At 45.9% G+C, this 25963-nt stretch overlaps 1 protein-coding gene across 8 annotated transcripts in view; it reads right to left on the reverse strand.

Annotated features, from left to right (window-relative positions):
- Positions 1-25963, reverse strand: part of CRTC2 (CREB regulated transcription coactivator 2) — a 1479582-nt gene that overhangs the window by 711202 nt on the left and 742417 nt on the right. For all 8 annotated transcript variants that reach the window (XM_069651423.1, XM_069651414.1, XM_069651405.1 and 5 more), the window contains 2 exons: positions 16141-16223; positions 15272-15321 (listed from right to left, as the gene is read on the reverse strand). In XM_069651423.1, coding sequence (XP_069507524.1) covers positions 15272-15321; positions 16141-16223 — 133 coding nt within the window. The remainder of the gene's footprint in view (positions 1-15271; positions 15322-16140; positions 16224-25963) is intronic.

The following is a 25963-nucleotide window of genomic DNA, read 5'->3' on the forward strand; positions in this document are numbered from 1 at the left end:
GAGCCAATGGTATGTGCAGAATGGGCAATTCTCAAGAGGGGGGACAGCTTATCCTCCAGCGTACAGCCCACAGAGTAGGGATGGGTTCGCTCAAGATCAGACAGTGTATCAACCACAAGCGCTGCAAACGCAACAGTCTTTACAACCACAGCAAGCACCATTGAATCCGCCACAAGGGCAGTCACAGCACCCACCCATGCAGATACAGCAGAGTGCAAATGCAGGACAGTTATTGACTCCCAGAGATGGGGGAGTCACTGTCATGCAAGGGAATCCTTTTACAGGTACAGGAATAAGTATGTACCCACAATAGGGCAGCTCCCAGGGTGATGTGTTCAGTTCTATCGGTGACGCCCAATCCTCAAGAGGAACCAAGGGTTGACGTTACCATAGGAGGCAAATCCTTTTCTTTTTTAGTAGACACAGGGGCAACTCGCTCATGTATACGAGAGAGAAAATGTTAGTTATCGGGGAAATGCCATGAATGCTCAAGGGTTCTCTTGAGCTACAAGTAGAGTTCTTTTTACTGAGAAATTGCCAGTCTCTATAGGAGAATGCAATATGTCTGTCCCATTGTTGTATTCAAGACAGACACTAGTTAATATACTGGGCCGAGAATTAATGACGAAGTTAAATATGACGATTTCTTTCACTGATGAAGGCATAGGGTGTTTAACGCCAGGAATACATTATTTAAACGTGGGCGAATTTATTATGGCATTTGCAGGGCAAATAGCTCTGCAGGGAACACCTTTAGAGCCCAAAGTGTTTCACTATGGGGTACACATTCTGTTAACATGGCTACCCGGTTTAGTGGGCAAGATTATGAGAATACCTGATTAATTTTTGTTCAGGTCACAGATACCCATGGACGAAGAGGGGTGGAATGGGAGACAGGTTTTTCCCTTGGAGTTACAGGCAGCCATAGTGCGAGGAGAATTGGCCATGCTTGAAGGTTGGGATAAGGGCAGGCCATGTAGAACAGTGATTGCCATTGGGGAAGGATGTAGATTGACTGATGTCACTGACGAGGATATGTTTAGAGACGAACCGTCTGATGACAAAGTAGTGTTCGAAATGAGCATTACATACTGGATCAGGACAGAAAAACGAGAGGACCCACAGAAAATGATGATAGTACGGCAGCATCCTGCATTTGTTGATGAAGACTTGGAGAAAGTGCCAATTTCTCTATGGGCTACGGGCCCCTATGACGTAGGCCTGTTAAAAGGAGTGGGAGAAGTTAAGATTAAGCTGAAACCAGGAGCAATTTTATCTCGAGCAAGACAGTATCCCATGTCTCGAGAGGCAGATGAAGGTATTGTCAAGACTATATCAGCCATGATGGAACAAGGCATCTTAGTGACGTCAGAGTCACCATGTAATACTTCAGTCTATCCTATCAAAAAACTCAAAGGGTGGGTTGTGGAGTTTAATTCAAGATGTGAGGCCGATTAACCAGATTGCAGAGGCAGAGTTTCCTTTAATTCCAAATCCTGCGACAATTCTACGTAGTATCCCTGTTGAGGCGTGATCTTTCACAGTGGTTGACTTGAAAAATTCATTTTTCTCAATCCCGTTGCATAAAGATTCCCAAGATCTTACGTCATTTACATTTTGTCAGACTAAACTGAAAAATACACGTTTGCTCCATCGGGATATTGTTTGTCTCCATCGATTTCCAATAGGGTCCTGCAGATGGACCTAAACAATATTGATTTGCAAAGTGTTGTGTTGCAATACGTAGATGATATTTTGGTCTGCAGCACATCAGAAAAAGAGTGCAGACGAGACTCGATTCAGCTAATGATTATTCCGCTTATGGAGGTGGTTTATATCGAATCCAGCAATCAAAATAGTCAGGTGTAAAATGGTGAATCCTGCCACGTTTGTAGCCGAAACACTGGCAGAGGATGAGCAAGTGCATGATTGCTCGAATTATGAGGAATTCTATGACGAGATCCCGAGAGTGAAGGGAAATGATATAGCAGCTGGGGAGGTTCTTTTTATTGATGCTTCTTTGAAGATCGATCAAATTGATGGAGAAAGGCATTCAGGCTCAGCTGTGGTAAAACACAGAGCCAATGGGGAATTTGAAGTGGTAGCAAGTGGGAGACTACCGTCTAATTTCTCAGCACAGGCTTCAGAATTGGTGGCACGTATTGTGGCGCTTGAGAATCACGCAGAACAGGAAGTGACAGTGTACAGTGACTCTGCCTACGTGACGTCAACCGTGCACGCAGGATTAGCACGTTGGAAAAGGAGGGGCTACCTCCGAACAGATGACACTCCAGTGCAACACACTGCGTTATTGGATAGGCTTATTAAAGTACTACAACTCCCAGTAGCCATCGACATAGTTAAATGCACAGCACATACTAAGAGAACTGACTTTATTTCATGCAGAAACCAAGCGGCAGATGAAGAGGCAAAAAGGGTTGCATATTCACCTGATATAATGAGTTTTGATGCTCTTGATGTGAAAGAGAAAATGGTTGTGATGATGGTTGTGAATGAAAGTTTTAATCACTTATTGCAAGCACTGTTAATGGAAGTTGAAGGTGGAGCTCCACAGGAAGAGAACTGTGGATGCGGACAGGGTGTTCTTTATCCCCTTCCAAAGCATTGTGGTGACAAGACAGCACTGGTAAACCGGTGATGCCTGTAGCCTTATTAAGGGTGGTGTTAGAACAACTACACTACCCTGAGCATGTCACTAGGGAGAGCCTCGCAGCAACCATTGCAGAGGACTGGTTCGTACAAAACCTGTTAAAACACAATGCTTTTTATGTAGTAAATGGCACTGTATGTGAAACGTTGACTGCTGGGCACAAGCTGCAAACAGTCAGAGGAATAATTCCTCGACCAAATGGTCCTTTGGCATTTATCGATTAGGTTGATATGCTGTAGGTCTTTAATGGATACAGGTATATGATAGTGGTAGTGTGCACCTTCTGAAGGTGGATTGAAGTTGGTCCATGCACACACTCTGATGCCACTTGCGCTGCTAAGTTTTTAGTCAGAGAAATATTTTCTAGATGGGGAGAATGTGAGGTGTTGCGATCAGATAATGGCCCCCATTTTGTGAATGAGGTATTTGAACAAATTAGCTTATTGCTTAGAATTAAACACAAGTTTTCTTCTGCTTATCACCGGCAAGCGAACGGGTTACCTGAGAGACTCAACGGTCTGCTCAAATAGAGAATAGCTAAGTTGAAATGAACACTGAAAAAGGGGTGGCTGCATTGCCTGCCACTTGCATTGTATGCATTAAGAAATCAGCCTGGTTCTGACCACCACCTCACACCCCACAAATGAGTTACAAGGAGGCAAATGAGAACGCCTCTGACTCCTCCATCGAGGACTAGAAGTGATGGCCAGACAACTGCAGAATTGTTAGGAGACGAGTTACGTGCGTACTTAACATGTATGCCGGCTAGTATCTCTGTCACTTTAGATCAAGTCAAGCGGACGGTGTGTCAGTCTCAGAACAAAGATGAAAACCATATAGCAACCAGAGTTAAAGAACTATGTTTAAAAACATTATTTGCTGGAGATAAGCTTTTAATTAGGAATTTAACAAGAAAGTGGCACAAGCCCAGTTTCAGCGGCCCTTTCATTGTGGAGGTTATTATTCTGTCAGCAGTCAAAGTCCAAGGGAGACGAGCTTGGATACACCAAGGAGATGTGAAAGTCTATACTGGAGAGGCCGACATACCCCCAACCCATTCGGAAGCAAATCAAGGAGAAGAAGTTCAGCACTTGCAGACTAAATCGATGACGAGGAAGAAGGACACAGAGGCTGCCCAGTAGACAGATAAAAGTGTACATTTGGATTGTGGCTCACCTGCAACACTCTTTGTATCCTGCTACAGCAAAGAGTGAGAAAGCTACTGTTCTTGAGCCACAGGAGTTTGTTGACATTGGACTGTGGAGTGCAGAAGTAAGCAAAACATGCCAGATTTGGACTTTCTGTTTGAGGACTGGAAGAGGGAGCAGTTCCCCGGCTCGTTTCGCACTGAATTACTCTTTGGAGGTGCATATGGTGTTAGCAAGAAGAAGTCTGTGTACGTCAACATTGGTTGTCTTCATATTTATACTCCGAGCTTACCCTGCTGTTGTTGGAAAGAGCACTGATATACATGCTTTTATCCAGGATCCTAAGAATGGCCCAGCGATTAGACGTTTATTGGCAGCAATTTTAGAGAAGATCAGACAATTACCTGAACATCTTTCCGAGCGTACAAATAGTGCTATCCAACGAGGATGCCCACAAACTACTTGCTATGATCTTTTATTATCTGCTCCAAGTTCATCCTCATCTTGTTTGGCGAGACACAGATACTTTTGTGTTTATGCGAGATCCTTTAAATCACCCTGCAATCAGCCGATCACTAGTGGAGATCGTAGAAAAATTTGACAGCTACCGGAGCATGTAATGAGATTGCCTGAATAAAACAAGTTTTTCCTTCCTTAAAAGTAAATGCAGGCAATCATGTGGTCCAATGAGCACATAGCAGTTCCAGAAAGTGAGCAAGGTCGACTAAGTATGGAGATACATTGATTGTGGACCATAATGTATTGGTGCATAATCTATGCCTGTTCCACATTTATCATCGTCTTTCTGATTCTGCTAATTTACACTGTGTATTTTATTGGTCCTAAAAAGGAAGGTGTTCCATTGATCCTTCCCACTCCAGTCACCTTGGCAGAATTAGACATTGTGAGAAAGCCAAGGCCTTTTGCGATTGTCCCTACTCCAGTAGCTCACGTAGAGGTACCTATGTCTGTGACAAGTGACCCAAGGCTTCCCCTTTGGATGGAGGTCCGCTTTTTATTTACTTTATGGTCATTATAGGCAGAATCATTTGGCAAGAAAGAGACCTAAGAGAAGTGCAAGGGAGGATGATTATAAATTAAATAATTATTTAGACATTACAGCACATTTGGGGAACAACATGTGGTATCAGCACATGAAAGAGGTGGGAAAAAGGACCTCTGAGGAGGATTGCTGTGTGTGTGCACTCCTGCCTTATGCTATGCATAAGTGTAAAATATTCATAGCTATTGAAATAGATGTTCAAACGGCTCATTGCCTTACTCAAATTGCACTCTGCCATACAAGAGGTCAGTTTCAGGGCCGAACGGCATCCTTAGTATGGAGGACTGAATGGACCGCACCGGATGAAGATGATCATGTTTAAGATATAAAGGCGAGAGCACACACCAAAAATCATGTGATAAGATATGAACAGCCTGGTAGGAAGGGAGCAGGAATAAGATGGGAAGCAAACAGAAGACTCAATTGTCAAGGGAAGACTGAAGAAGAAATCTGAAGCTGCAAGGAAAGAGGCCAGGTGCAGATCTGGGGAACAGTGCTTTCTCCAGATGGATGGAAAGAAGGAGTAGTCATTTGCAGAGCTGTGGCAGTAACTGGTCATCACAAGCCAGTTATTGAACGAGTGTAAAAAGGATGCAAACCTCTATGTCCGAGGCTTGCAAAACCTCTGACGTGGGTTAAAGACAAAGGAGGTCCTTTGCTGATGAACAAGTTACTTACCAACTGTAACGTTCTTTCGACTGGATGTTCCTCCCACGTATTCCTCATCTTGTGATAAATCGTTATCTCCAGCTTCGCTGCTTCGGAAAAACAATTTCTCGGCAGAGGGCGCTGTGCTCGAGGTCGTGGCGTCGATTGTCCCTCGACGTACTCCGTCGACGTCACCGATGGTATAAATAGCTCGGGCCGCGCCTGTTGCTTCAGTTCTGTTTTTTCGATGAAATATATATATATATATATATATATATATATATATAGGAGGAACACCCAGGCGTGACCCATGACCGATACATTCTTCGTGAGAGGAAAGTCTAAGAAAACGTAAACTGTACTGTGGGGTAGGATGGGATGGGAGGGTTGATGAGGAATACGTGGGAGGAACATCCAGTCGAAAGAACGTTACAGTTGGTAAGTAACTTGTTCTTCGAATGGATTGTGTCCTCCCACGTATTCATCATCTTGTGATAGGCCCCCATAGCAGTATCAATTTTTGGAGGTGGGAGTACCAATTTCAGTTTTCGTGGACAGAATGCAGAACTGCCTTTGCAAATAAACCCTCGTTAGAGGAGGCACTGTCCAAACAATAATGTTTAACAAAAGTATGCATGGTTTTCCAGGTTGCAGCTGCACAAATATCTGCTGCCGGGACTCCCCTCGTTAGAGCCGCAGAAGTAGCCATTCCCCTTGTAGAATGGCACGAAGCCCATCTGGTGGGTCTTTTCCCGCTAATCTGTAGCATTCAACTATGGCTAATATGATACAGCGGGAAATGGTCTGTTTTGTTACAGATAAGCCTAATGCATGACCAGTATAACCCATAAACAGTTGGTCATCTTGTCTCAATTTAGCCATCCTAGAGATGTAAAAACTAAGAGCCCTCTTGGGATCTAATCTGTGTAATCTCTGCTCTTCTTTGCCCAGATGAGGAGGAGGATAAAAAGTTGGTAGTACTATTTTTTGTGACAAATGGAACTCCGAGACTACTTTTGGCAAGAAGGAAGGTTTAACTTTAAGGACTACCCTATCTTTATAAACAATAGTATATGGTGGTTTGCATGAGAGAGCCTGAAGTTCGCTAACCCTGCGGGCTGATGAAAGGGCCACAAGGAGGACAGTTTTTAGAGTCAAAAGCCTCAATGGACATGAGTGCAGAGGCTCAAAAGGTATGCAAGTCAAGAATTTTAATACTAAATTTAAGTCCCAAGTTGGAACATGAAAAGGTACTGAGGGTATACATTAGTAAGCCCCTTTAAGAATTGAATTATTAACAGTATTTTGAAATATGAAACCTCTTCCGAGGAGCGCTTGAAAATGGACAGCGCAGCAAGGTATCCTTTGATTGTTCCTATCTGGAGCCCCAGATTGGCTAGATGTAACAGGAAAGAAAGCACCATTGGGGTGCCACACTGAAAAGGGTCCACATCCTTGTCTTTGCACCAGTTACTAAACCTATTCCAGCGACATCAGTACAAAGACTTTGTTGCTGGTCTTCTGGCCGAAAGCAAGATTTCCATTACGTCATCCGAAAGATCCCAATCCTTGTATCTCAACCTCTCAGAAACCATGCGTGAAGGTTGAGTGTCTTGACCTCTGGATGGAGAACCGACCTTCCTCTTGCGAGAGAAGATCCTCTCTTTGCGGAAGACGTATTGGAGGGCAGATGGACAGGTCTAGAAGATCCGGGTATTCTCCTGGCCCAATCCGGGGCAATTAGGATCATGGTTTTCCTGAACTTTCTCAACCTCGTGATTACTTGAGGAATCACGGGGACTGGGGGAAACGCGTACAGCAGTGGAAACCTCCACTCCACTACGAATGCGTCTCCCAGAGCTCCTCTTTGAGGAAATTCCCTTGAGCAGTACTGGTCGCACTTCCGGTTGATCGCGGTGGCAAACAGATCCAAATCAGGGGTTCCCCAAAGGGCGAAGATCTCAAGAAGGACTTCCTGAGCCAGCTCCCACTCGTGAGAGACCGTGCTCTGCCTGCTCAGAGCGTCTGCCGCCGTGTTCTTCTCTCTGGCTAGGTGAATTGCCGACAGAGAGATTCCTTCTCGTATTGCCCAGAACCAGAGCTGCATTGCTTCTCTGCACAGTGGCAGTGACCCTACTCCTCCTCTTTTGTTGAGGTACTACATGGCCACCGTGTTGTCCGTCATTATCAGGACATTCTTTCCCTGTACAGAGGGCAGAAAGGCCTTCAGAGCTAGTCCGATTGCCCTCAGCTCCAGCAGGTTGTTGTGTAGTTTGGACTCCGATGGAGACGAACGACCGCTGATTGTCAGATCGTTGGTGTGTGCTCCCCACCCCATGAGTGAGGCGTCCGTCACTACTGTTATCTGCGGCCATGGTTGCCAAAAAGACTCTCCCTTGAGAATATTGTCGGTGCAAGCCCACCATAGAAGATCCTGAGCAACTGCGCTCGGGACTTGCAGAAGATCCGACATATTCCCTGAGAACTGGGACCACTGAGTTCTGAGTGCCCATTGAAGGGATCTCATTCTCAACCTGGCCTCTGGTACTAGGAAAATGCAGGATGCCATGAGGCCGAGCAACCTGAGAAAATCGAAGTCCGGTAGATGTTGGGCATTCTGGAACTTCGTTACCATCTGCTGGATGTGGAGAGCTCTCACTTCAGGCGGCGAGGCTTTTCCCGATGAAGTGTCCAAGACTGCTCCGATAAACTGGAGTTTCTGGGATGGTATCATGTGGGACTTCTTGAAATTGAGGGAGAAGCCCAATTTGTGGAGGAAGTGGCAGGTGATCGAAAGATGTTCCTGAGCTTGTTCTGGAGAACTTGCTTTAATCAACCAGTCGTCCAGGTAGGGATATATGTGAATACCTCCTCTCCTGAGACTTGTTGCCACAACCGCCAACAATTTGGTGAAAACCCTCGGGGCAGAGGTCAACCCGAATGGCAGAACTCGAAACTGATAATGAGAATTGCCAATCGCGAACCTCAGGTACGTTCTGTGCTTTGGATGGATTGGCACATGAAAGTAAGCATCCTGAAGGTCCAATGATACCAACCAATCTTGGAGTTGGAGAGCCTGAAGGATCTGAGAAAGAGTCACCATCTTGAACTTGTCCTTCCTGAGGGACTTGTTTAAGTTTCTCAAGTCCAAGATGGGTCTCAGTCCTCCGTCCTTTTTTGGGATGAGAAAATATGGGGAGTACCAACCCCTGTTCCTCTCCGCTACAGGTACCAGTTCGTTGGCACCTTTCTCTAGCAGGGTTAAAATATCCTGCAACAGGAGCGGATCCAGAATTTTGGCGGAATTGGCTCCTGGTGGATGATTGAGGCCTTTTTAGAAAGGGGAGACAGTAACCTTGGGCTACTGTTTCCAGTGCCCAAGCATCTGAGGTAATGCCCCGCCATTCCTTCAGATGTTGAGAAATCCTGCCTCCCACTGGTGTTTTGTGTAACAAGGTCTCAGAGGGATTTGGAGGCGGCTGCAGGAGTGGCTGAGGGTACAGATGCCGCTCCCGAGGCTGATTTTGCACCTCTACCTCGTGCTCCACAAGGGAAGTTTCTTTTGCCCCTTTGAGAAGCCTGTCCTCTTCCTCTACCAAAAGAGGAGTAGTATCGAAAAGAACTACCCCTCCAGGAAGATGACCCGGAATAGGGTTTTAGAGGCTGGCGCAAAGAGGCGCCAAGTGATTTAGCTGCCGCTTTCGAGGTCTGAAGTTTTTCCAGGCTTTCATCACCCTTTCTGCCAAAGAGCCTCGAGCCATCAAAGGGCATGTTGAGGAGTCTAGCTTGCACGTCCGGTGCAAAACCCGACTTCCTCAACCACGCAAATCTGCGTAGCACAACGCTTGCAGCCATGGATCTGCTGATACTAACAGCAGTATCCAGTCCAGACTGGAGACATTTCCCCATTGCCTTCTTCCCGTCTTTGATTATATTCAGGAAGCCTTCCCTTTCCTCGCCTTCCGGAATATGATCAGCCGCCGCCGAAATACAGTCCCACAGGGTATGGGTAAACATGGCTAGGGTACAGGTGACATTAGTCGATTTAAGTGCCATACTGCCTGACGTGAAAACTTTACGTGCCCAGGCATAAACTTTTATCCTCTCTATCTGGAGGGATAGTTGGATAAGCAGTTTGTTTTGAGGTAGATGCTGCCTGAATGACTAAACTCTCTGGAGTCGGATGTTTATTCAAATATTCAGGATCTGTTCCAGCTGGTCTATATTTTCTTGGAAAAGTGCTATCTGCAGCAGCAATAGTTTCTGGTTTCTCCCAGTTTTTCGCCACAGTCCTTTGAAGGGCCCTGTGAAAAGGGAGAACAGGATCTTTCTGAGGTCCCTTTATGATTATATCCGTCATGTCATCTTGTTAAAAAATGGGTGAAATATTACCCCAACCCATATATTCAACTACCCTGGTCATAAGACACCTGTACCCAGCATCTGCATGTGCATGTTCTGCAGGATCAGGTTTGGCGAACTCTAATTCTGGGGATATGTCAACTCCACTGGCAGAATGTAGAGTATCACTCAGGTCTCTCATTCTCGATTCCTGGTCAATAAGTTCCTCAGGAACTTGTCTTGTACCATAAGTAACTCCCAAAGGAGTAACCTCGTCTTCTTCTGAAGCAGACTTTTCATAGATTGCTGACATAGATTTGAAAAAATCTGACCTGGGCAAAGGAGTGAATCTCCTTTCTTCCTCTTCCATCTGCTTCGAAGGAAATGGCAAAATCCCTCGAAGTTTTCGAGGGTGTCTTCGAAGTCTTCGAAGTTTTCCAAGATGACTTTGATAATGGCGTCGATGACGCATTTGGCTTTGGTGTTGAAATTATCGACGTCGAGGGCGTTGACGAAGTTGTCGAAGTCTTGGACGACTTGTGTTTCTTGCACGGCACTGGAGAGGTGCTCGACTCTCGAAGAGTCTTTGACGGTTTTACGTCGACTCAAGGTTTTTTGTATTCCTCGACGCTACCGGTCTTGGCCATGGTAGCCTTGGACTTCTCTTTGTCGTCCAATGGAGCGACTTTAGGGGTATGGCATTTTCGAGGGTCTTTCGAGGGGGTCAGGGCCACATTCTCGAAAACCTCCATCATCTTTTTGCGGAATTCTTCCCACTTACTGGGAGAATCCGATTTAGTCGGACAACGAATTTCTTCGGTCGACTCTGAAGAAGAAGATGGAGATCTATGTCTCCTCTTCATTTTCTTAGATAACGACGAAGAGTGTCTCGATCTACTCCTAGATCGAGATCTCTTCGAGTGCCTATGGCGATCCGATTCCTTAGAATCAGTCGCTTTCTTGTGTCTTTTTGACAAAACCTTTTTTGAGGCCTCCCTCCCCACCGACAGTTTACCTCTCCTCTCACAAAGAGCTTTTTCGGTCATCGATTGGCAGGACCCGCAGTCGTCGGTTCGGTGACTGGAACCGAGACACCAGAGACAAATCCGGTGGTGATCGACATCTTAGATCCACAATCTGCACACTTTTTAAACCCAGTTCTGGGTGTCGAAGGTGTCGAAGATGATGACATTTTCTTCACAGAAAATAGAAGCGATCGGAAAAACGGAACTGAAGTAACTGGCCGGGCTCGAGCTATTTATACCATCGGTGACATCGACAGAGTACGGAGTACGTCGAGGGACAATCGACGCCACGACCTCGAGCACAGCGCCCTCTGCCGAGAATTTTTTTTTCCGAAGCAGCGAAGCTGGAGATAACGATTTATCACAAGATGAGGAATACGTGGGAGGACACAATCCATTCGAAAGTGCCTTTGGCTAATGCAGAACTATGCTTCAGAAACAATGGCAAGAGAAAAGTTGTAGAGAATCAACAGTACTGACAAATCTTTGATGTACCAGGAATGAAAGATGGGACGGTGGTGATATTGGATCACTAATGGGCCTGTGGATCCAGTGCTTACATGAAGCTGCCCAGAGATTGGGGGGGGGACTATGTTCATGTTCCAGCATTAGTGATTCCAAAGAGTGACCTGAACCTTGGCGAGGTTTCCAAAAATAGATGCTCACCTGAGGAAGAGGAGATCTGCTGAACTCTTGAATCGAATGAAGAGGGAAAATGTATTTCAAAGCCAAACCAATAGAAGCTTTTGATGCCATTCCATATGAGCACCGATCGTTCAGTCACACTTCAGCAATATTCACAACAATCTTTATGCCTAGGAGCCAAGTGATGAAGAATGCTGAATGGTTACAGATAACCACATAGGAGCTTCTGCAGACAATCAACACCACCATAAAGGTATTCAATGCAATCACGGAGGAACTGAGAGCCATACAACTGATGACTCTGCAGAATAGATATGCCCTGGATATGATTAGAGCTATGGATGGAGGTGTTTGTGCCAAAATCGGAGAATCATGTTGCACATTCATACCTTCTCACGATGACTAGAATGGCACCTTGATGGAGGCCATAATGATGCTGACAAACCTACACGTCAAGATGGAAGACGAAGTGGAGGATAATTCTGATGACTGCTGGTTTGGGTCAATCTTCTCATGGGTTCCACAATAGATGGCGAACATTTTCAAGCTCATTGGAGCCTGTTGGTGGTGATCAGGTTCGGATTCTGTGTAATCAGGATAATAATTACACAGTGCAAGAAGACTGCAAAGAAAGCAGTAGGAATGAAGATTGTGATTGATGTTGAATCTGGATTGAAAACCAAAGAGCTGATAGATGAAGAAATTAGAGACTACGTGAAGGGCAGTATTCATGCACCTGAGGGAATGAAGTTCCTGTACCCGAAGAACCACAAGAAGTAAGTGGGGAGATGGATCTACTGCAGTCCCAATGGACAGTGTATGCTCATGACCTGGAGTGTTGATGAACACGTAAAATCAGCAGGATGCCTGAAAGGAGTCAAAGATATGGGTTCCGAAGAAGCATTTCTTCAGATGCTGATGTTTTGATGCGAAGTCTGATGTAGAAGTGGTCGATGAATCGCCCAGAGGGCGAGGAGGACTTTAGAGGAGGTGTCAAAAACCCCTACCAGAAGCTACGTCCCGATGTTGCCTATATGTTGGCAACCGGAAATTGTGACACGTGCAGTACCAGTGAGGATGCCTGTACCGTAAAGAATTCTTGAAACAAGGTATCCATTGAGAAAGCCCTATATGCATACACAATGAAAATACGTTCTGGAAGAAGTCCCGGAAGAAGTATGAAAATGAGTGAGAAAGAAGACTGGTGACGTCACGCAAAGCAGAACTGACGCACCCTGAAAAGATATGTAAGACAAAAGAACAAACATTCTATAAGATCTGAAGAGGAGGTGTCGAAGATGAGCAACATTTCAGGCCCGAGATGAAGATGCTCATGCAAAGAAACACTGAAGAAAATGCAAAATCAGTTTACACTTTTACAGATGCAGAAATACAAGTAGACAAAGTGATTTTAAGGCTGGCTATGTAGTGAATAGTTTGCGGCGATGCACCAATTTATATACATAGGAAGGTTTAGAACCTGGATGTTCCACGATGCACTTTAGCAAGGCTTGAAACCCTGTGATTGGAAAGGGTTTTTAGTGTGGCGCAGTTGGAAAACAGCTAATGGCAAAGGAGAAATTCAAAAAAGGCTTGGCAAGCCCAGCACCAAGAATTGAGGCCACCGTGAGCCTGAATGTCCATCAAGTAGTTACAAATGAACGTGCGAAAGAAACAAACTTCTGTTTGAGGTGGAATGGAAAAACACTGAAGACACCAAGAGCTCATCATTTAATAGTATTATATGCAGCAAAGTGCTCGAAAATGTGGTCTCCAGTTACATGGTCTGATGAAAATAGACATTCGGTCGAGCTACACCGAAACCAGAAGACAAGACCATGCCATACTCCCTTTTATTCTCCGGCACAGAGAGCCTATTGCTAGGACAAGTTCAAAGCCTTAATTGAATGGCAAACGGCAAGAGTGAAGATAGATGTTGGACTAATTGGGTGGGGAGGCGTGAACACGCCAACCCTCCCTGCACCTGGAGTTGTAGCCCGCTAGCGTGTGGAATATTCCAGAAGGGTACAAGCATGCCAACCAATTGTAGAGGGCCACGTATCAAGAGAGCCCTATAGTTTGTGTAACCAATGAATCGCTGTGTATTTTCGGACGATGAAGATGACTTGTATTAGAGGAGGGCTGTTGTCAACCTGATGTTAGAGACCCAATCAATACCCCTGTTAGTATGGAATGTATACTTAGATGTTCCCTGAGAGCCTATCACATTCCCAAGTAGGCATTTGTAGTTTGCCACGTAGTGTGACGTCAATGACAAATTTTGACTATAAAAGTCATCTTTTTTATTAAATGTATTGAGAGTTCGAGCAAACATCGGATGATGTCCGTTGTAACCTCCCTGTTTTAGACAATTGCAAATAAAACAGAACAAAAGTGTTGCCAACTTCCTGAGTCGGTTTTGATTGATGCTTGAGTAAATTCTGCATCCCCATCCATCTCTAAGTATTGCTACATCATCTTAAAGGGCCCTAGTTCTATGGGTTCAGATTCCTTGGGGAAGCATCTAAAAAGGTAGGATGGACTGGCATAGAACAATTTGTGCATGAAACAATCTGCTTCAAAAGTATTTTGTGTTCCACTGGGGCTGGTGGAATGCAAGTCATGTAGGTAGTTTTGAGAGGATTGTATCTACTATATTTTGCATTATTTGAATGTTTTGTTGATATAATGGATACACCAAGGTATGCTGAAATACAGTAGCCTAATCTTTAACTAACAAGCATTCAATGAGACTACTTGATGAGGAAAAAGGAAATAGGACAGTAACCTTTCCAATGCTTCCATTTGGGCGAAGCACGCTCAAGTGCTTTTATGCATTTGATTAGCCTAAACTGATGATTAATAGTTGCTCCCAAGTTAGGGACCTGAGAGACAGGTGGAGGGTGTTGGTTGCCTTAAAATCGAGAGCTGGGATTGGGTGCTTCCACAAATCATAATCTCTCATATTTGCAGTGTTCGCACCACCTTTATAACTGAGGGTATTGAAGTATTTTGCATATTACATGACCTTTAAAGTAAAAGCAATGCAGCCACCCTGCCTGGCAATGCAGTTTTGTGAAGATATATTGTACCCTGGTGGGGAGATATACAATATAATGCTCAGATTCTCCTCCTTTAATCCATTGTTTGCGAATGAATCAACTAATCTGAACGGCAACCAAAGTGGCAGCAGTTTTGAATTGGGAGTGCGGTCAAAAGTAAATCAAATAAAACTAGAGCCAGGGATAGGCTCAGCACACACACATAGCTACAGGGAACAAAAACAGAAAAAGTGTTCAGGCAAACAGTAGTAGCAAATATAAGGAAAATAAATATGTGGTGAAATAATAAGATAAAGTATTTGTTGCAACAAATATAAAAGGGCAGCGTGTTCATGATAGTCTTTCCACTCACTATACCTCACTTACCATTAGGTGGTTTGATACAAGAAGCAATATACGTGTACAGGCATACAACTCCTTTTTTTGCTTATAATTCCCATGTTTTGTATCAGGGGAAAATAGTGGTAGCATATAGCAAATGAGTAACTGATATCGTGTTGCAAAGTCAGAACTAGACGTTAAGCACTAGTCATATAATAGGAGGATATGTAAGTAAGAAGTGGAGAGGGATCAATGGGAGGACAGGTAAGAATACAAGGGTGGTTGAAATGGGAGAGAAGCAGATATGCATGTTAGTCTATGTGTGCACCCAAGTCTCAAACACGTACCTTATGCCAGGAACCTCACACGATCTTGGTCTGGCAGATCCTGCTGGCAACTAAAAAAAATGAATTAAAAATAAATAAAAAGTATTCTATAAGTTACCATTTTTGTGGTCAGTGACTATTCAACTATCAGCAGGATATCAATTTACACAGGGAAGAAAGACCTACAGGAACTGGTAATCAAAACCATGCACAAGGTAGCATTAATGGCAGTGTTTGCAGTGCTGCCAGTAGAGGGATGTGTTATTTACTGGTGTGAACCTTTCTGCTCTGCATCAAGCTCCTTGTAACATGACTTTACATCAGCAATCTCAATTCTGCCATCAATGCCTGCGGGACCCCACTGCTTACTTCAGCAATACGCACCTTCTGCTACAGTCCCTTGTGAGCACCACTTTTTACAGCAGCAATTACTACCTCTCTGCAACACAAACATGCATGTATCATACCTTACTAACAGCGACTACCTATTAAAGCTTTAAACAGGTACCACTTCTTAACACCAACTTCAACACAGCCCTTACGTGGGCACAACTTCTCATATCAGAAATGAGCATTTTATTCAAGAATTTGCTCTGGCCACCACTAATCCCTCATTCTGCAACTAAATCCCAAAGTAACACATTCAACATCGGCTTCATCACTCACGGGCACCAATTCTATCAGAGCTCGAGGTCAAGATAGATGGTCTGTGTTCGTTTGCCTGGAAGGGTCAATGTAGAACTATACAGTGCATAAATGAGGACACGCGTCTTCAAGCATCAGTCTTTGTCCCTTCTCAGAGCAGTGGCAATCCAGCAGCACCACAATAAGCTAGGTTTTTTAAGGATATGGAAGCCAGCAAGATCAAACCCTATGAAACAAAGACTCACCTTCTTGGCATCCCAAGGCTTTAACAAGTGCTTGCTGTCCTGAAGGAAGGTCTCTTCAATCGATGGCACTTGGAAAGGAAACACTAGGAGGGGTAGGAAAAGTATCAGTGCACTTCCAGGACATCACTTGAGGGACAAAAGTGGCACATTCATTAGCAGGGGAGGAGACAGGTTGCTAGGAAATGCTGACTAGCGGATGGGTTTACTGTATACAAACAGGATGAAGGCTTGGGAGGCGCTGAGGTCATCTGCTAGGTTGTCTTGTTTCAAGAGGCAAATAAGAGTCTGCAGCTTCAACAACTTTGCAGTCATCTTTGTTTAACATTGCAATGCCAAACCGATCTAGAATTTCCTAAAACAATCCAAGATAATATAATGCATGTGTTCGGCATGCCAAGCTCACATAAGTTGGCGAATTGTGACCTGCACTGCTCTGACAGAGCCTTAACCAGTGAAACAGAAAAGTGCTGCAGAAACAAATGTGAATCAAAATCACACACACACACACACACACACACATATCTGCCTGGCTTCACATGCTATGCATTGGCAGACATCTAGTGGTAATACCAGAGTATTGCATGACTTGTTTTTGAAATTCAAAAAGGGACGTCGACTGGGCATGTTTGTAATATTATCCCTTGTGTGATGTGTACTGTAGCCACAGTCCTTGACGCGTCGAGGTCCCTTCGATTGTTTTGTTTCTGACATGAGGGAGCATGAAGTATTTGCGTGAGTACAAAAAAGTGATGCATAAAGATAAAGGTGAAAGACATCTATGCACCTTCAATTCGAGGAGGGGGGGGGAGGGCGGGTGCATGTACATTGAAGCAGATGCAAGCATCAGAAATATGATTACAGTAATAATGTATGCATTCTGAGGCTTGTGGATCTGCTTAGAATCACATGCGATGCATAGATTAGCGAGCAGTACCTAGAGAAGGAGGTGGGTTGTTTGAAGGTGTAGTGGCAAATAGATGTCTTAATACTGCTTGACCCACCTGTGAACATTTTTAGGGTGCGCATCTAAACAGTAGTGTTGCGTAAACGTGTGAATGGAACTCCAAGTAGCTGTTTTACAAATTGCATCTAATGGAACATTTGCAATGAAAGCCAGAGTAGCCCCTGTATCCTGAGTAGAGTGGGCTAATGGTGTGAAAGTTGACCAAGTTATTTACCCCTGGTAACGATCTTTTGACTGGACGTTCCTCCCACGTATTCCTTATCTTTTCATATCTTCCAGTTTTAGCTGTTTTGGAATTTGTTTTTCGGCAGAGGGCACTGTGTCTATGCAGTCGACTCGATGTTCCTCGAGGGCTTCCATCTCAGAGCCGACATCGTCGATATATACAGCACATGCAGTGCCCGTTGGTTTCAGTTCTGTTTTTATGCCTTCCTGTTGCAGAAATACCCGCGTCAGTGAGTCCCAGACAGTACCAGACTTTGAAAGAGCGTAAAATGCAATGCCTGGAAATTCTACAGCGGGATAGGTTGGGAGGGGCGATGAGGAATACGTGGGAGGAACATTCTGTCAAAAGAACACTACCAGGGGTAAGTAACTTGTTCTTCGAATGGATTGTGTTCTCCCACGTATTTCTCATTGCCCCTCCCAACCTACCCCGCTGTACAATTCCCAGGCATTACATTTTACACTCTTTCAAATTCTCACATTTTTTTGCAATTTCAACATTAATATCAACTGCATCAACAACTAAGAACTGCTTTTCTCCTCCCCACCCTCCCCACTCTCTCCGGAATGCAGCTCCAATGGTATCCTCCACTTCCTCAATATCCTTCCCCCTCACTAGGAGTCTCTTGTACTTCCACTGGTTTAACGGTTTCCGTAGACGAGCTAACGACCGTATTGTTAAAAAAGGGCAGCCAAAACCCCTCTATCTGCCCTTGTCTCGTCAATGAGACAAGTCAGGTACTCCATGTCGTAGATGTACCTCGCCTTTTGCACCCAATCCATATCTGTGGACAACGACTCACTCTTGCATTGTTGGGCTATACAGCATCTCGCCGCCACTAACAAGGTGTGATTCATGTGATTCTCCTCGACGCCTTCTTCCCCTTCCTCCACCCCAAACAGCAGCAAGCCAGGGTCCCTCTGTCGGGTTATTCCAGCCCCCCCCCTTTCAACCAACCCAGCACCTCTTTCCAAAATGTCTGGATTAATGAGCATTTCCACCACATGTGGTAGTAGTCTGCCTTCGCCAATCTGCAGAGGCAGCAGCTGGCCTTTGTCCCTGGGTAAATTTTTGCTATTGTTGGTGGCGGGTAATGTCATCTGTGGAACAGCTTAAATGCCTGCATTCTATATTGATATATGATATGATATTTAAACACGCTTAATACCCAGAGGTTTCTAAGAGCGGACCCGGGATCGAACCTGTGGTGCTCCGTGTCGTCTTGCTTCCAAGGTGAGCACGCTGCCCCTGAGCTATCCTCCTGAGACAACTCAATTCGTATAGCCTGGATATCCTACCTCTGGTATCAGTTTCCTGCAGTAGTGCTTTTTCGAAGGGGGTCAGTCTCGGGTCAGATTGTCTCCCCATGTGGGCTTTATTAACACTCCCTTCAACTGCAGGTACTTGAAATGGGAGTGTCCCCCTATTCCTAACAAGCCTTCTAGTCTGGTTAGTGACATGAATTCTCCCTCTCCCCATAGTTGCCCCGCCCTGGAGAGGCCCACTTCATACCACTGCTGGAACCGTAGAGGGTCCGAGATGTGGTTTTGTATTGGTGGCACCCAAATACAACTAAGGTGGGATGGCCAGGTGGAAAGCCAGCGTGTAGCGCTTCCCTCGGTGCCAGATTGACCAAAACACCTCCAGGACTGGGTGTATCAATACACATCTAGGGATCTCTCTCTGTGGAACCCACATCCAATCTCCCAATGTTACCGGGATGAGGATTGCATTATCCATATGCACCCACTGCTTCTTTGTGTTGGGGTCAAGGTGGTCCACCATAATTTGCAGCTGGCTCACCCTATAGTATACTCCCAGGTCTGGGAGTCCTATCCCGCCGTCTTCCTTAGCCAACATGAGCACCTTTTGCACCATCCTGGGCTTTGCACCCGCCCATAAAAATAAATAAATAAATAAATAAATAAAAATCGCATGAGGGCCTTCTGGATTGCAGTCAGGAAGTGGCCCGGTATTACCGTGGGGAGCATTTGGAATAGGAACAGCAGCACAAATAGGTCCTCTTGTTTTCTGGTGATTTCTATCCCCAGGTAGCGGAAGCCTTTCTGCTGAGTCTGGAATCCCCATTCCCGGATCAGGTCTATATCTGCCTGCTCCCACTTCCCCACCAGAAATACCACTGATTTTGAGGGATTAACCTTGAACCCTGATAGTTCCCCATATTCCTCTAGTCCCCTTAGGAGGGCGGGCACTGATGGAGAGGTAGCACGTCATCCGCGAAGAGACTCGCTTCGTATTCCTTTCCCCCTATGGAGCCTCCTGTAATATCCCTTGATTGCCAGAGATCTATCACCCATGACTCCATCACTAGGGTGTATGGTAATGGTGACAGGGGGCACCCCGGTCATGTTCCCCTGTGGAGCCCTATGGATTTTGACACGTCCCCATTGACCGCTACTTTGGCTATGATACAGGGCATTGATACATCCCATCCATCGCTCTCCCATTCCTATCTCCACCAATACCCCTTCCATGAATGCCCAACTCACCCTATCGAATGCCTTTCGGGCTTCAAGAGAGAGGCCCAGGGCCCTCTCCCTCTGCATTTTTGGGTCGTATAGGATGTGTAGGGTCTTTCTGAGGTTGTCAGATCCTTGCCTGTTTTGCCTGTTTTGGATGAACACGGTAGGTCAGGTTCTATGAGGTCAGGAGGGAGCGTTCCCAATCGGGATGCCAGGACAGATGTGAAGATCTTCATGTCAACGTTTAGTAACGAGATAGGTCTGTATGAGGAGCAGTTGGATTTGTCTTTGCCTGGCTTGGGAATCACAGTTCCAAGCACCTCACAGAAGGTCAGAGGGATATCGTCTGCCCTCCTTATGGAGTTAAAGACCTTCGTCAGCGGCCCCACTATGGTATCCTGAAACTGCTTGTAAAAGCCTGCTGTGTAGCCATCTTCCCCTGGGGCCTTCCCAGTTTTCAACCGACCTATTGCCTTTTTTACCTCCTCCTGTATTATTTCCGCTTCCAGAATGGATTTCCACTCTGTGGTAAGCTAGGGGTATGGGGAGCCTGCCCAAATATACCTTAATCGCCATTCCTTGAGCCCTGGCCGTTTGTGTGTACAGTGTTTCATAGAAGTCTGCGAAGCGGTCTGGGATATGGTCCTCAGATCTCAGTAGCACCCCATTTCTTGTCCCTTAATCGGTGGACCCTTCTGTCTCCCCTACTTTGCCAATAGCGTGCCCACCTTATCACCCCCCTCATAGAACTTCTGTTTGGAATACCTCAGCTTTTTGACTACCTCTCCTATCAGGACAGAGTGCAATTCCTGCCTTTTGTCCTGCATTGTGGCCAGTAGACCACTCCGGTCCTCTTCTTGTCACGTGAGTCTAGCCCTCATATCTCTAAACTGCTCCTGTATTTTCCCATCTTAGCAGCGTCCTTTCCCTCTTTTTACGTGCCCCCTCTGTTATGAGAAGGCTCTTTATCTTCGCCTTAGCTGCTACCCACACCCCTTTCGGACTTGTTTCTCCTGTGTCGTTCGGTCTAAAGTATTGGGTGATTTCTGTCTGGAGGAAATCTCTAAAAACAGGGTCCCCTAGGAGGCCATTGTTGCACCTCCATAGTGGGTGTCCCTTCCTGCCCTCCCCCAGCCACCAATCCCTCATCTTTTGATAGACTCCCAAAGCAGTGTTAGGTCTTGGAAGAGGGAGTATGAATGTTCAGATTTAAAATTTGTCATGAACTGAATGTAGGACAGCTTTCCCAAATCCTCCTTCCTGACTAGAGGATGAATCCGGACAGTAATGTTTAGTAAATCTGTGAATGGTAGACCAAGTGGTTGCCGCACAAATTACTTTTATAAGCAGAAGATTTTGCCATGCTTCTTGTGGAATGAGCGCTCAAGCCTTGAGGGGGATCTTTCCCCGCCAATCTGTAGCATTTTGTAATCGCAAGAATTATCCATCTAGAGAAAGTTGGTTTTGTAACTGGAAGACCCAGTTTGTGTACAGTGTACCCAATGAAACAGCTCAAAGCCCTTCAGGGATTGAGCCAGCATGAGGAGGCGGATAGAATGCAGGTAACACTTTTCTGGGATACATGAAAATTTGATACAATGTTTGGCAAAAAAGAAGGTTTAACCCCAAGGACTTGTCCTTGTAAAAAATAGTACATGGAGGCTTGCTAGATAAGGCCTGAAACTCACTCACCCTGTAGGCTGATGTTAACGCGACTAACAATGGTTTCGAAAGTTAGTAGTCTTAGTGGAAATGAATGGAGTGCCTCAAAGACTCCTCAAGACTGTCCTCTTTACCTCTTTGCCTCCTTCCCCCCCTCTGCTAATCTCACAGTTGCTTGTTTGATGTTCAGGGTCCTTATGCATCTTCGGGGCCTACCTCTACCGGTGGCGTTCCCCAGGGCACTATACTCTCACCCTGGTTTTGCAACCTCTACTTGGTACCTTTGGCCCACCCGATCTCTACCTTCTCCTCTAACTTGCAGTGTTTCAGGCAAAAAACCTTGGTGTCATCTTCTACACCACTTTCTCTTTCTCTCCTCCCATCTCGGACATTGCCAAGAAGTCCCCCTACCAGCTGCTCCTCCTCAAAAGGGACTCTTCCCTTTCTCACTTTCCACCAGAAGCTCACTGTCTCCAGAGCCCTGGTTCTCTCTAGGCTGGACTACTGCAACAGCCTCTTTTCTCAATCTGCCTTGCTCTACTCTCCGTCATCTGCAACTAATCAAGCCCAGGATTGTATCTCTCCAGCCCTGAAATCTCTCCATTGGCTCCCAGTGGGTGCAAGGATCAAGTTCAAGACCCTTTGCATTGTCCACAAGGCTTTCTGGGGCCCACACTACATCCAACTCTCTTCCAAAATACCTTCCTTCTCGAGCCCTTCAGTCAGCTACCTCCAACTCTCTAAGGGTTAGACGCTTCTCCAGACAGAGAGTGGGGTAGATCTCTCTCCTCTACTGGTGCCTCCCTCTGGAATGGCCTCCCTGCCACTCTCAAACTTGAGCCAGACCAACTGAAGTTTCGGAAGCAGCTCAAAACTTTCCTCTTCTCTGCTTTCTCCCTCTCCCTCCCCTGCTGACCTACCTGTCTGCTGTACCGACTGGTTGCTTGGCTACCCTCAGAGTCTCTCTGAGTCCAGGCTCTTGCTTGATCAGTCACCCTTGCGCTGCCTCCATGCCTACCATGCACTTAGGGGCTGTAATTGTAACCCTGCAGTCCCTTGTTCTCCTTGCACTACCCATAGCCGCGCTGCCCTGGCTGGGCTCACTCAGATCATTGCTGCCCTGTTTTCCCCTCCCCTTTCCCTTGCACTTCTTGTTCTCGCACTTGCACAATCTGAATGACAATAGGCCTAGTAAGATTGTTTGTCTTGTCCTCCCTCTTTCTTCCCTCCCTTGTCTTGTCGTGCCTAGAAACACTTATAAATGACACGTTAGGCACGTTATAAATGACTTATATCATATCATTTTATCAGAGATGCCCAGAAAATATACAATGCCGCAGTAGGAAATGGGTAGACTGGCAGCACCCAAATGCCAATCTAGCCATGTAATTACACTTAGCAGGACTGCTTTATCAGAAATGCCCAGTTAAAGAAAGTCATACCAAACTGAGGAATGACTAGACTGGCTGCACCAAAATGACTCTCTAGCCACCAATACCACATATCATGCCTGCTTAGCCTGGACATGGACAACCATTATGATGTATGGCACAATCCCGCCCCCACACATCCCCTCTCCCTCCCTCCCCCGACCCCAACCTCCAAAATCAGCTCCTTGGCCCAGAATTAGCTCCACGTCCCTCTTCCTTGTCCAAGAGCTTACGTATGAGGCTCCTTGCCTCGTAGGTAAGTACTGGGATGAGGAAGAGTGGGACTATGAGTAATGAAGATTACCAATAAGTAATCAAGGCATTAAACATTAAGAAGTGGCGCAACACCATTGAGTTGACTGGGCTTCAGCACTTCTACCGCCCCACCCCCTGGGAAATTTTGGGATATGTTGACTGGACCTGGCTGACCTTTAGAGCAGTTGCCGGACAGAACAGGACACAGATGTTAAATGGCACCTGGGTTTCGCTGTTAACAAGGGCCCAGCAATTACCAACATAAAGCATTTCACTGTTAGTACGCATGCAAATAGCACATGTTTGTGCATGCTAGGGGAGTGATTGGAAGGGTAGAGAGGGAACAGGAGTCCACTCATTCTCACAGCAGTCCATAAGTGGGTGCTTTCAGACTTAAAGGAGATAGTTAACCGCTTGTAATATTGAAGCAGAACTAGAAGCGTTGGTAAGATAGCTCAGCGGGTTGAGCGCTCGCTGCTGCGATCTGAGCGTGATCTGCAGGTCCAGGTTCGAATCCCGGCAAGGCCAAGTCAGCCTTTCATCCTTCCGAGGTCGATAAAGGAGTACAAATTTCGGTTGGGTGATATTGTATGTAAATATGTGCTCTGTAAAGCACTTTGGATTAAGGCGCTATATAAATAACACATCATTAACATGCATACAGAAGTTAGATGCCCCATACAAATAAGTTTGTCCCCACCGCCTGTAAAGTTAGCACCTCTCCCAACAATTGAAGGGTTAGCCCACCAAAATAAAGGTTTTGTTACGCTCGTGACCACAAGCACACACAACATTCACCATATACACACACGCACACTCAGTCATCCATACATTTAAGTGTGCACCCTTTTACCATACATGCATACACACCCAGGCACCCACCCATACCTTTAAGTGTGCACCCTTTCACTATACCCTCACACAGGAAGCCACCTATACATTTAAGTGTGCACCCTTTCACCATACACTCAGACACGTACACGTCATGGGGTTAAGCAGCCCTATTACTTAAAAAAGAAATTGGGTCTCATTACGGGTCCGGCGGTAACCATGACGGTGCTACCGGCAGGTTGCTGCTGGACCCGTAAAAAATTACCAGCACTATCAGGGTAGTCAAAGTCTGGTGGCCCGGAAAATAAGGCGCCAGTAATTTTGTGAATCCCCATTCCTGTGGAGTCTGATAGGATTCCACCGGAATGGGGACACAGAAGCACCGGCACCGTTGTTAACAGTGCTGGTGCTTCTATGACGGATATGCCTACTGTGGCCGCTGTGCCGGCAGGGTCAGATCTGTCGGGCATGGCGGCCCCGGCAGGCAGACCTGTAATATGCCAGTCCGGAGACAGCGGTGCCAGTAAGTTTACAGGCACTGTTTACGGACTGGCATGGTCAGAATGAGCCCTATTGTTTCTTTTTGAAATCACTCTGACTTCATTATGAAATAATTTCCATTAAGGACCGAACTATAACGGAAACTATTTCTTTTTGAAGTCACAGGGCTCCCCTCCAACCCATGACATGGAGGCCTCCAGCCTAGGGTCTTCTTCCATGTCATGGGGTCGGGGGAGCCATTGGACTTCAAAAGAGTTTCATTTTGTAGTCACTCTGCCTTCATAATGAGGAAATATCTTTATGAATGCAGAGTGAATTCAAAAAGATTTTTTTTTTTGGAGGGGAAACTTTTTCAAAATTTATTTTCTCCAATTGGGGCCCCCTCCCAGGACATGTGCTCGCAGGGCCCCCTGTAATGCAGGGACTGTGGCGGACCCCGTTACACCAGTGAAGGGCATCTTGAAGTAGGATACCTCTTCTGACGCACGCTTGAAGACTGAAAGCGCCGCCAAGTATCCTTTAATGGTCCCAATCTGGGGCCCCAGATTTGCCAAATATAGTAAAAAGGACAACACCATAGGTGTATTGCCCTGAAAGGGGTCCACATCCTTTCCCCTGAACCAGCTGCAGAATTTGTTCCAACGGCAGCTGTACAAGGATTATGTTGCTGACCTTCTGGCTGAAAGCAAAATCTCCATTACGTCATCTGGGAGGTCCCAATTCTTATATCTCAACCACTCATATACCATGCATGAAGGTTGAGTGTCTTGACCTCTGGATGGGGAACCCGACCCTCCTCTCGCGTGAGAAGGTCCTCTCTTTGTGGAAGACACATTGGAGGGCAGATGGACATGTCCAGAAGGTCCGGTACCACGTCCTCCTGGCCCAATCCGGGGAAATTGGAATCATGGATTTCCTGAACTTTCACAACCTCCTGATCATGTGAGGAGGGACTGGAGGAAACACCTACAGGAGTGGAAACTCCCAGTCCACTATGAAAGCGTCTCCTATAGCTCCTCTTGGTGGAAATTCCCTGGAGCAGAACAGTTAGCACTTCCGGTTGACACTGGTCGCAAACAGATACACTTGTGGGGTTCCCCAAAGGGCAAAGATATTTTGAAGGACTTTCACAAGCTAGTTCCCACTCGTGGAACACTGCTCTGCATGCTCAGCGAGTCCGCTGCTGTGTTCTCCTCTCTGGCTAGGTGAACTGACGACTGGGAGATTCCTTCTTGAATTGTCCAGAACCAGAGCTGCATTGCTTCTCTGGACAGAGGTAGTGACCCTACACTTCCTCTCTTGTTGAGGTAGTACTTGGCCGCTGCATTGTCCATCATTATCAGGACATTCTTTCCCCGTACAGAGGGCAGAAAGGCCTTCAGTGCTATTCTGATTGCTCTCAGCTCCAAAAGGTTGATGTGTAGTTTGGACTTTGATGACCAACGACCGCTGAATTATCAGATCGTTGGCG

This window comes from Ambystoma mexicanum, chromosome 1p (genome assembly GCF_040938575.1).
Source record: "Ambystoma mexicanum isolate Mex_15411 chromosome 1p, UKY_AmexF1_1, whole genome shotgun sequence".
Lineage (NCBI taxonomy): Eukaryota > Metazoa > Chordata > Amphibia > Caudata > Ambystomatidae > Ambystoma > Ambystoma mexicanum.